This window comes from Haematobia irritans, chromosome 3 (genome assembly GCF_050003625.1).
Source record: "Haematobia irritans isolate KBUSLIRL chromosome 3, ASM5000362v1, whole genome shotgun sequence".
Classification (NCBI taxonomy): domain Eukaryota; kingdom Metazoa; phylum Arthropoda; class Insecta; order Diptera; family Muscidae; genus Haematobia; species Haematobia irritans.
In genome coordinates this window covers 202,528,039-202,539,696 of record NC_134399.1, presented here as the reverse complement: position 1 = coordinate 202,539,696, position 11,658 = coordinate 202,528,039, and the positions used below count along the sequence as shown (strand labels likewise).

The following is an 11,658-nucleotide window of genomic DNA, read 5'->3' as shown; positions in this document are numbered from 1 at the left end:
TCTGGATTAGAAAAGTCGTATATCGCAAGGAAACCGAGTGGCAGTTTAGCTTTAGCATGGGATTCGCTGTGGAAACAGAACATAACGCCGCCTTCAATTCACTATACATTTATTTGTACAAGATATATATGCAGACAACTTTGTTTGAACAATTATTTTCAAATCTATGAAAATTTAAGCATATGCATTTTATCAAGTTGTTCATTGTGGGGAAAATTCATTTGAAGTAATGGCAACACTGTTGTAACACTGAAATACCGAATACCTAAGTGCGTCGTATTTTAACAGCACTATTCCTTAAACGTTCCATTGTATATTTTTAGAGAAATAATTTTCTCAAATAAAACAACATGACTACAGCAGCCAGACCAACTTTTGACCCTGCTCGCGGTGGCAGTGGTAAAGGGGAAAAGGATTTGAGTGCATTGAGCAAACAGTACTCAAGCAGAGATTTGCCAGGCCACACAAAGCTGAAATACAGGTTGGTACCAACAACAAACAAAGCACACATAATTTTCCTAATCCACAAATTCTTACCCTTTTACAGAGAGCCTGGCCAGGGAACTTCCGAAGAATTGCGTAGCCGTGATTTCCGCAAAGATTTGGAAGAACGTGAACGTGAATCTCGTCCCAACAAAAATCTACCTTCCATAGTCCGAAAAGCCATCGAGGCTAACAACTCGGCTAGCAGCACACCAAGTAGCAGTAAAAGACCAAAACTTGATGCACCACCTGCTCCAGCAAATTTAGATGCCGACGATCCTGTAGACAATGACAGTTCCGATAGTGACTCTGAATCCGATGATGAAGATGACACTGCCACATTGTTAGCTGAATTGAATAAAATCAAACAGGAGCGTCTTCAAGAAGCTGCACGCAAGGAACAAGAGAAAAAACAAGAAGAAGAACGTATTCGCATGGAAAATATTCTATCGGGAAATCCTTTAATAAATTATGCCGCTGGATCAGCAGCAACGGCCAGTAAAGCTGTGGCAGATTTAAAAGTTAAACGACGATGGGACGATGATGTGGTTTTTAAGAATTGTGCCCGTACAGAACCAGAAAAGAAGACACATTTCATTAATGACTCACTACGTAGCGAATTTCACAAAAAGTTCATGGAAAAGTATATTAAGTAAGGCGGAGTGTCGAAGGTCAATTTTCATTGGCACATAATAGTACAACTTAACTATTGATTATAGATATTAAGATTTTTAATAAAATATAAAATTCACTGATTTGACCAAAACCTCTGTGTTACGCATTCTTAAATTGCTAACTAAAATAACAAGATCAATCGCTTTTAAAATTAAATTGGGACAGAAGATTTCTTAATGAATCGAAATATTTCGCTACAATAATGAAGTTATTAAAATTGACATTATTAGACATTTTTTTTAATTTAATCAATATCTAAAATCATAGCTTATTGAAATTTGTTTTTGTGGAGCAATTGGCCAAAATTTCATAAAAACACATTTTTGTAAAGAAGATTTCGTATAGGAGATTTCCTCGATTTAAAAACAATGTCAACATTTTTATTTTATTAAAGATTATTTTTATTAAAAGTAATTGTAAAGAGGAAAAGTGTAAAAAGAAAAGATATTTTTTATTCGATTTCTATATCCACGATAAAATTTCATAGTTTTAGCGTAAGTGTATTGTATAGAAACATACAGTAAAAATTCTCAAATTTGGTTACTGAACCTCTCAGAAGTGGAGGTCATCCACAGTCGCCTACAATTTTACCAAAAATGAGAGGTTAATTTTAATATGATAGTACAGCAAAAGTCTCACGAAAGTTGCTGAATTTACTGTACTTTTTATTGTGATACTCAAAAAGAGACTTGATTGATTTCCTTGTTTCAGGATTAGCAGATACATATATCTGACGATTATATTTAATTTTAATTTTTGTGGAAATAAAATTTGCTCTCCTACACAGTTTTCAGGATCTTAAGTTTTCATTATAATTCAATAAATAAATAAATAAATATCTATTATATATTTTTATTTTCATTGAAATTTCTAATATTATTGATTTTGTTTCAGGAAATAAAAATGTGTATTACTACATCTCGTGTTTTTTGATTGATTTGAAACAATTTCGGGCCTTATAAGCATTTAATTCAATTATAGGGCTCGGATTTTGGTTAATTAGGTCCATATTTCATGATTTGAATTACAATGAATTCACTCTGAACTCTGAAAAGTGGACATCTCCTAAATTTGGACAAGATTTAGGAGACCGTGTGTGTTCACTTCTGAAAGGTTCTCCGTATTTCATGCCAACATTTCAAACTTCAATTTTATATCCATAATTACCGTAGACTCTCTTAAGTAACACTATAACGATCGTATATTATGAGTTAGAAATTATCCCTCACTGCCAGCATTTCAAAGTTCGATTTTATCCCCATCGCTTCCATAGACCCTTAAGTGACACTATAACAATCGTCAACTGTAATGGGGTAATGTAGCATAAAATGTTTTAAGTATTTTGCCGTCCTTATTGTTAGGAGAGTCATTCTGATATTTTGTGAAACACCAAGAAGTAAACAGCTTTTTATAAATTATTATTTTTATTATTATTATTATATGTTTATTTAAAATCATAATAAATTATGAAACTAAATACAAAAAAAATGAAGGCACTAACAACTAAGGTTTTCGACCTAAATTTATATTAACATATTGATATGTAATTAAATAAGATGCCATATATTACAATGTGTTAAAATTTTGTGAACATTTTGGATATTAACTGGTGTTGTTGTCTTTAGAAGATCAGAGAGGCATTGTGAGCCAAAAATTGTAAGTTGAGCTTCGATTATCTTGGTACAACTGAAAACGATGTGTTTAATGTCCACTTGCTGCAAGCCGCACGCAGGACACAATTCCGCAGGTTTACTATTGAAGATATGTTGGTGGGTTAGCGAGGTGTGGCCAAGTCGAAGACGTATGAATTTTTAAATCCATAATCTAGATACTGAATTAGGGAAAATTGGTGTAGTTTTATATGTGTTAAATTGTTTGTAGTAGTGTTCGTAGTCATCCCATTCTAAGTTTTCTTGTTGCTTTAGGTATTCATAGGCAAGTCTTTTCAAGTCATTCCGGTTGGGTACAATATATCGTAAGATGGGTGCATTTGAGGCAAATTTTGCTGCTTCGTCCACTAATGTATTTACTAAGATAACCACGTGTCCCGGGATCCACATTATTTTAAATTTTGTATGGTATTTAATTAATATGTCCCTTATTTTTGATACTATGACACTGCGATTTTTAATATTTTGAATTGCCTTGATCGCTGATTGCGAATCTGAACATAATATAAATTTTCCACGTAAGTTTTTGTATTTGTTAAGTGTCCAATATATAGCGGCTGATTCGGCGGTGAAGATTGACGTATTTTCATCCAGGATAGCCATGAAATCTGTTTGAAGTTTATAGTTAATCACTGCACAAGCAGTTGCAGTTTGTGTTTTAGAGCCATCTGTGAACAATAAGTTCCATTTTTTATTTGCAAGGAAGAAGAAATTTCTTTGAATAAGGAGCAGAATTGCACAAGAGGTGTGTATTTTTTCCCCAAGTCGATAAGGTTTACAACGAAAACCTTTTTGTTTAAATTCCATGGTGGTTCAGTGGGGAAATAAGCTTTATGTGGTTTGGGATCTATGCCCGATTTTGTAGCTAGCTTCATGGCTAGAAATAAGGAGGATGGTCGTTTTAGGGTAGATAAAATTTGTATAGATGATATACGTTTAATAAGATGTGCTTCTGAGGGAAACTTGATTTGGGTGATTAAGTTAACTAAAAGTTTGTTGAATCGCTCTTTCAAAGTACACATGCCAGATTGAGCAAGCAAGTTTTTTATTCGGGTTGATCTTAAAGCTCCCAAAGCAATTCTAACTGCTGAGTGATACATTGGATTAATTTTATTTAATAACGATTTAGGAGCTTTGCCATAAATCGTTAAACCGTAATCTAACTTGGATACAATTAAACTTTGTACAGCATTTAGAAGAGCGTTTTGATGAGCATTGCTTTTGCTGGATTTCTTATAAATTATTTGCATTACGCTTCAAATTGTGGAAGGTATATGGCGAAAAATTTTCGATTTTGAAAATGGAATAAAGCGATCAAGGATAAAACCATTGTTTATCAGCATCACTAGAAAAAATAGCATACCTGTTGTGGATATTGGAGCGGCTGGGATGTTTGTGGTGTTTGTCTTTTTTTTAACAAATTGAGATTAAGATTATTGGGTATTTTTAATTTTTTAATTCTTTCCAAATAGACACATATTATTTTTTTGTTTGTATTAAATTAGAAAAAAAAAATTGAAATAGCGCCTATCCGTGTTTTCCACTTGATGGTGCGACCTGAAAGTGTCCCCAAATCCAAAAAACAATTTTGGCAGTTTTATTTTATTTATTATACCCTCCACCATAGGATGGGGGTATATTAACTTTGTCATTCCGTTTGTAACACATCGAAATATTGCTCTAAGACCCCATAAAGTATATATATTCTGGGTCGTGGTGAAATTCTGAGTCGACCACTTGATGGTGCGACCTGAAAGTGTCCCCAAATCCAAAAAACAATTTTGGCAGTTTTATTTTATTTATTATACCCTCCACCATAGGATGGGGGTATATTAACTTTGTCATTCCGTTTGTAACACATCGAAATATTGCTCTAAGACCCCATAAAGTATATATATTCTGGGTCGTGGTGAAATTCTGAGTCGATCTAAGCATGTCCGTCCGTCCGTCCGTCTGTCCGGCTGTCCGTCCGTCTGTGGAAATCACGCTAACTTCCGAACGAAACAAGCTATCCACTTGAAACTTGGCACAAGTAGTTGTTATTGATGTAGGTCGGATGGTATTGAAAATCGGCCATATCGGACCACGTTTACGTATAGCCCCCATATAAACCGATCCCCAAATTTGGCTTGGGGAGCCTCCCGGAGCAGCAAAATTCATCCGATCCGGTTGAAATTTAGTACGTGGTCTTAGTATACGGTCTCTAACACCCTTGCAAAAATTGGTCCATGTCGGTCCATAATTAAATATAGCCCCAATATAAACCGATCCCCAGATTTGACCTCTGGAGCCTCTTGGAGGGGAAAAATTCATCCGATCCGGTTGAAATGTGGTACCTGATGTTAGTATACGGTCTCTAAAAACCATGCAAAAATTGGTCCATATCGGTCCATAATTATATATAGCCCCCATATAAACCGATCCCCAGATTTGACCTCCGGAGCCTCTTGGAGGGGCAAAATTCATCCGATCCTGTTGAAATTTGGTACCTGATGTTAGTATACGGCCTCTAACAACCATGCAAAAATTGGTTCATATCGGTTCATAATTATATATAGCTCCCATATAAACCGATCCCCAGATTTGAACTCCGGAGCCTCTTGGAGGAGCAAAATTCATCCGATCCAATTGAAATTTAGTACGTGGTGTTAGTATATAGTCTCTAATAACCATGCAAAAATTGGTCCATATCGGTTTATAATTATATATAGCTCCCATATAAACCGATCCCCAGATTTGACCTCAGGAGCCTCTTGGAGGAGCGAAATTCATCCGATCCAGTTGAAATTTGGTACATGGTGTTAGTATATGGTATCTAACAACCATGCAAAAATTGGTCCATATCGGTCCATAATTATATATAGCAAACGTCATCCGATGCGGTTGAAATTTGGTACATTTTGTCAATATATGGCCTCTAACAGCCATGTAAAAATTGGTCAATATCGGTCTTTAGTTATATATAGCCGATGACTTATTACACAAAAATTGGTCCATATCGCCAAAAATAATCTACCAAAACTTTATTTCCATAGAAAATTTCATTTCTATAGAAAGTTTTGTCAAACGTTTATTTCTATAGAAATGTTTGTCAAAATTTTATTTCCATAGAAAGTTTTGTCAAAATTTTATTTTTATAGAAAATTTTGTAAAAAATTTATTTATGTAGAAAATTTTGTCAACATTTTATTTCTATACAAAATTTTGTCAACATTTTACTTCCATAGAAAATTTTGTCAACATTTTATTTCTATAGAAAATTTTGTCAAGTTTTTATTTCTATAGAAAATTTTGTCAAAATTTTATTTCTATAGAAAATTTTGTCAAGTTTTCATTTCTATAGAAAATTTTGTCAAACTATATTATATACGTATTTAATCGGCCTTTTTTTGTTTAATATATACCCCGTATGGGCTAACTTACAATTTAGAAGACAGTAGGTTTGTTCGCGTACTTTTCCAGTAAAAAATATCCAGTAAAAACCAGCAAGAGAGTAAAAACCGTTTTTACTCTCTTTGCTTTGTTTTTGCTCTCTTGCCACAAAAAGTACGCGAACGCCATCCAGTAAAAACTTGCAAATAAAACAGATCAGGTGATTGTATTATATGTTTCAAATACGTAAACCAAGAAAAATGAATAAAAGAAAATTGGACGTAATTTGCTCACCGGGAACATACAAAAGAATTTCTTTCGGTAAGTATGATACAAGAAATAAATAAATTCAAGAAAATGTAACTTTCGGACATTTTACAGATGAGGAATACCAGCAAAATGTGGTGGACGAAATTGCTGGTGATAGTTTTGAGGAAGTAGTTTTCACCCAGAGTGAAGATGACTTTCTTTACCCCCACCAAGAGTTCCACGTTGAAAATGAAGTCATCACTTGCACCAACGACGATGAAGGAACCGGGAAGTCCGTGTGGATTGAGCCAGCAGTAAAATTTTTGATATCCAAAGTGAAAGAATTACGGCCAAAAGTGGGAAAATCGGCCAGCCTAAAAAATAAAAAACAAATGTGGATAAAGATTTCAGAAGAATTGTGTTCACTTGGATACAATTTCAATTCTCAACAAGTGGAAACCAAGTATTTCAGTTTGGAACGGAAATACAAACGCACACAACTTTACAACTCTAAGACTGGTCGGAATAGGCAGACGTGCCCTTATCAAAGGTAAATTAAAAAATGCATGCACATGTTTGTTAAGAATCTAATACCATTATGTCCTTTCGTTTTGCAGCGAATTGGACGATCTTTTGCAGGAAAAAAAGTCTATAAATCCAGATTTTGTACTCGACAGTGAAGCGGAAGTGTCTTCGGCGGATTAAAAACTCATAGAAGGCCCAAATATAACTGAAACAGGTACAAAAATTTCGTTTGGAATTTTAAGGGTACGCCTTACACGGAAAAAATCGTCCTATTTCGAAAATAATTCGGTTAATGACGTTTTGTTATTATTTATTCTAATACCTCATTCACATTACAATTTCAAAATCCACTTTTACTAGATTCAACTGTCATTTGCCTTATAAAAAGTAGATTTCAAATCTGAAATGTAGATTTTGAGTGTAATGTGATCCTATAACAAATTTCAATGTCGATACATATTCTTTGAATGCGTCATCATTCTATTGTAATATTTATTGGTAGTAAAACGATACCGTCCAGGACTAATTTGTTTCTCAATTTAGATGTAGATTTATAGATCACAATGCCAGCAAGCCCGTAGCAATACGGACTTGAGTCTTGGGTCCACTTAACCAGGTTTTTCATGTTATAATATTTTTTATATTTTTCGAAGATCCATGTAGTTCATCATCAAGAAAACGGAAAACAGCCCTTCAACAATTCATAGACATGTCTGAAGAACATGCAAAAAAAAGAGAAGAGAGTGATGCAATTCTACAACAAACATTAGAACAAAGTATGAAACAAAGAGAAGAACGTGCCGAACGAAAAGAAGCTCTGGAGAAGAAGAAAGTGGATTTGCTTGAAACCCTAGTGAACATATTGAAAAAATAATTTGTTTATCAATACTTCCAAGATATTTAATTTATCAATTTCTAACTTACAGTTTAGTTAACCAAAATGAACATTTGGTATTTTCACCATATTTCTAAAATTTAAAATACAACATGAAAATTACAAAATATGTTTTATTTAGTGAAATGAAATAGTTTTAAAATAATTTTCAGTGTAAATGAATTTTTTTATTTTTTTCTATTTCGTCTTTGTAATAGAAATATTCACAAAAAATAATTAACAGTGCAAACAATGTTTCTTTCTATAAAAATAAATAGTATTACTCTATGTGAAATAAATACAGTAATCCCTCGTTTTATTGAAATTTATAGTGAATTTTTAGTAATTTGAGGTCCCTGAATCCAAATCTGCATTTATTTTTTTCTATCAGCTCGATTTTTCGAGATATACCGTTATGGCCAAAATTAAGGCACTTTCGCTACATAAATTGGAATAACTTGAAAACAGTTCAACATATTAAATTAAAAAATCAGAAAATCGCTAACAATGTTCTCTTTTAGCCGTCTTTCCTTGAACGATATCTCCAAAACTACTTGAAAAATTGAAAAACAATGTAAAGACGGCTAAAAGAGAATATTGCTAGGGATTTTCTGATTTTTTTAATTTAATATGTTGAACTGTTTTCAAGTTATTCCAATTTATATAGCGGAAGTGTCTTAATTTTGAACATAACGGTATATCTCGAAAAATCGAGCTGATAGAAAAAAAAAAACAAATGCAGATTTGGATTCAGAGTTCTTAAAAACAATATTCATATAAGGTAGATAAAACAAAAAATTTAACGACGTAAATCGAGGGATTGCTGTATTCTCTAGTCGATATGATTACCTACTATATTTTTAAATGTAGAACTATAATTAAAAGTTAAATAAATTAAAATTAATTCTTTGTAGTAAGTACATCTTGTATTGATTTTGATATTGCGTTTCGCACGTCATCTCCACGCGAAATGTTGTCGTTATCTGGATAATCATCCATAAAATCTTCTTCCTCTTCCTGGAATGCAGTTGGCTCAAAATGCATACCATCTTCGTTAGCAATGTTATGAAGAACACAGCAGGCTCTTATAAAATGGCAAAGTTTTCTCATTCCTCGCAATTTGCAGTAGTATAACTGCCGGAATCGTTGCTTTAGTATTCCAAATGAGTGTTCAATTTTAATTCTACCAGTACTCAGTTTCATATTGAACTCTTTTTGAGCCTTTCTAAGATGCCCGTTGTCCTTGTAAGGTGTAATGATGTATTTATTGCAAGGATATGCTGAATCACCTAGTAAATAATAATCTGAAAATAAAGAATTAAGGAAAGTCTAAACTTGTAGACATGTCCAACCTCCACAATATGACGGTAACTTGTTATATATTGGTGAATTCTTCAGAACCCAACTATCGTGGCATGATCCAGGATATCCGACAAATACATTTATGAAATTATTGCGTTCATCACATATTCCCTGTAAGCAAACTGTTACGTTCCCTTTTCTATCAATATATTCATCTTTTCCAGATTTTGGTGGGTCAATGACTACATGGGTACCATCAATACAACCTGTAATTGGAAACATTGGATTAATAATTTAAAAACAAAACTGTACAAAGTTCTACCTATAGCTTTTGGTATCATACATTTCTCTGCAAAGTATTTAGATGATTCCTCCTTCTTTTCATCTGACGGCCATCGTATAATTTCTGGACTCAAACTGCTAAAAAACAAAGACACCCTATTTATTATAGCGCTTATTGTTGAAAGGGACATATTGAATCGATCAGACAGATCTCGAAAACTGCAAGATTCATGACCAGCAAACCATAAAAAACATAAAACTTGAACATTTGCTGGAATTCGTTTATCGGAACGAAGCATTTCATAGTGGGGCCATTTGGAAAAGAGATTTGTCAGCGATTCATAAATTTCTCGTGAAACTCGAAAGTGGGAACGAAATTCGACGTTATTATATTTTGGAACTGTTTCTTCTATATATGATTTGATCGAATTTCTCCTATTTTTTTCTTGGAATATAGCCATGCCTTTATGGAAGATGTTGCTTTCCCTTCTTAACATGTGTATAATAATTTCATTCTCCTCATCCTCACTCTCCGATGATGATGATTCCATTAAAAGCATTACGGTGGCTAACACAGCAGTTGCAGGTCCTTTAATTATTTTGTATAATTATCTTTGTAATAACTCAAAAAGCTAATGTATTTACCTTGCATTTCTATGGAGTGGGTACCATCCCCAATCGAATGTTCTGTAGTAATTTCCATTTGTCCGGGGTTTTATAACTGGTACTTACAAGTTTTGTTAAAACTTACATTGACCACAGCAAAAAGAGTGTATCTTTAAATAACTTGTTTACAAAATGAACAGCTGATTCTTACAAATGGTAGGTTTTGCAAGATTTTACTGGAGAAAAAATCTCTAGCAAAAACTTGCAAAATATTTAAGCTAGAACTGTCATTTTTTCTCTCTCTCTGACTCTCTTTTGCTGGCTTTTTGATGTAAACGAACGACTTCCAGTAAAAATTTGTGATAATTATCAAAAATTATGGGGTTCTCGAACGGAGCTAGTGTTAAAAAGTTTTACGATACCTTGCCATCGGCAAGTGTTATCGCAACCCAAGTAATTCGATTGTGGATGACAGCCTTTAGTAGAAGTTCCTACGCAATCCATGGTGGAGGATACATAAGATTCGGCCTGGCCGAACTTACGGCCGTATATACTTGTTTTTTTTAATATGTAACCAAATGTAATTGTTACGAAAAATATAAAGTGTAACAGCTAATCGCCATTACTAATTATACTGGGAAAGGAAAGGCGTTTTCTATACCTTGAAAAGATTTTGAGCATAGTGTGAGCAAAGATTTTCATAATGACAACGGCGCATAAGTTATTCCTTTGTAGTTGTCGTTACGAGCACGTTACTATACAACTGCGCCAACTTGCGTTTATAGAGAACAGCTGATTTCTCTGTGGCAATTTGCAGTTGTCATCAGCGTTATTTTTTATATTTGTTTCTTCTTCGGTGTAATATTTTATTTCTGCAATTGGTTACAATACTTACAAACTTGCATTACAATATTAAAAAATGGAAATTTTATTTACATCCTTTTGAATTAAGCTCAAAAACATTGAGAATACGCTAATTTCTTAAATCCCAATCGGAATACAAACTAAAAAAACTCCCACCCCACCAACCAGCTGATGTGGATGTCGAAGAAAAGACTAGTTGATACGAGAACTTTGTACAGTGTATTTCGTGGACATCGCGAATGTTGTACCTCCGCATTATACTCATTTTATTCGGAAAATACAGAGGTTTTTCAAGCGTTTTATACAAATAAAAGTGCCGAAAGTCCTTTCTTTGCAACACAATCCTTATTATATTAACAAATATTTGTGCAAACTGTCGGTTTCCCTTGAAGTACAGGGCAAAATTATTTCTTTATATTGAATTGCGAATTACGTGGTTTTACTCGATATAGGCAATTAAATTCATTAAACACAACCACATCCAAGAAAACAAAAAAAAAGAGTGATTATTGTGAAATTTAGTTAACGCCTTTTAAATTTTATTTGGTGAATTTTTAAACGTCATTATTGCTAGTTGTACTCATAAAAAGTGGAGAAGTGGAAGCGAACACGAACTTCAACAAAGCGAATGGATCATCCAAAGAAAGGGGGAGGCGTTGCAACGCCAACACTTGATAAGCCATCAATTTTGGAAGGTAATTGAACTTTTTGCTTACTTAAATGGTTATTCTGTTTTGTTTCATCTAAATATTTACA

The 11,658-nt window shown here is 33.5% G+C and overlaps 3 protein-coding genes across 3 annotated transcripts in view; all 3 read left to right on the top strand.

Annotated features, from left to right (window-relative positions):
* Nucleotides 1–267: 267 nt before the first annotated feature.
* On the top strand, nucleotides 268–1,249 carry c12.1 (spliceosome-associated protein CWC15). The gene is made up of 2 exons (XM_075302280.1): nucleotides 268–481; nucleotides 548–1,249. Exons 1-2 carry the CDS (start codon nucleotides 351–353, stop codon nucleotides 1,137–1,139), a joined length of 723 nt encoding a protein of 240 aa, XP_075158395.1. The 5' UTR covers nucleotides 268–350; the 3' UTR covers nucleotides 1,140–1,249.
* A 5,038-nt stretch (nucleotides 1,250–6,287) lies between these two features.
* On the top strand, nucleotides 6,288–8,155 carry LOC142231643 (uncharacterized). The gene is made up of 4 exons (XM_075302279.1): nucleotides 6,288–6,521; nucleotides 6,582–6,999; nucleotides 7,067–7,188; nucleotides 7,628–8,155. The coding sequence occupies exons 1-3, from the start codon at nucleotides 6,434–6,436 to the stop codon at nucleotides 7,152–7,154; spliced, it is 594 nt and encodes a 197-aa protein (XP_075158394.1). The 5' UTR covers nucleotides 6,288–6,433; the 3' UTR covers nucleotides 7,155–7,188; nucleotides 7,628–8,155.
* A 2,712-nt stretch (nucleotides 8,156–10,867) lies between these two features.
* The window catches only part of c11.1 (maestro heat like repeat family protein c11.1), a 71,661-nt gene continuing 70,870 nt past the window's right edge, over nucleotides 10,868–11,658 (top strand). Inside the window, exon 1 of the mRNA XM_075302277.1 lies at nucleotides 10,868–11,597. Within this exon, the coding sequence (XP_075158392.1) occupies nucleotides 11,531–11,597 (67 nt within the window). The 5' untranslated portion in view covers nucleotides 10,868–11,530. The remainder of the gene's footprint in view (nucleotides 11,598–11,658) is intronic.

Excerpts from the sequence above, each read along its gene's own strand:
- c12.1 (XM_075302280.1), top strand. The coding sequence starts at position 351 with ATGACTACAGCAGCCAGACCAACTTTTGACCCTGCTCGCGGTGGCAGT. Across the intron at positions 482-547 it reads CACACAAAGCTGAAATACAG|AGAGCCTGGCCAGGGAACTT; the intron begins GTTGGTACCAAC and ends ACCCTTTTACAG.
- LOC142231643 (XM_075302279.1), top strand. The coding sequence starts at position 6,434 with ATGTTTCAAATACGTAAACCAAGAAAAATGAATAAAAGAAAATTGGAC. Across the intron at positions 6,522-6,581 it reads ATACAAAAGAATTTCTTTCG|ATGAGGAATACCAGCAAAAT; the intron begins GTAAGTATGATA and ends GACATTTTACAG. Across the intron at positions 7,000-7,066 it reads CAGACGTGCCCTTATCAAAG|CGAATTGGACGATCTTTTGC; the intron begins GTAAATTAAAAA and ends TTCGTTTTGCAG.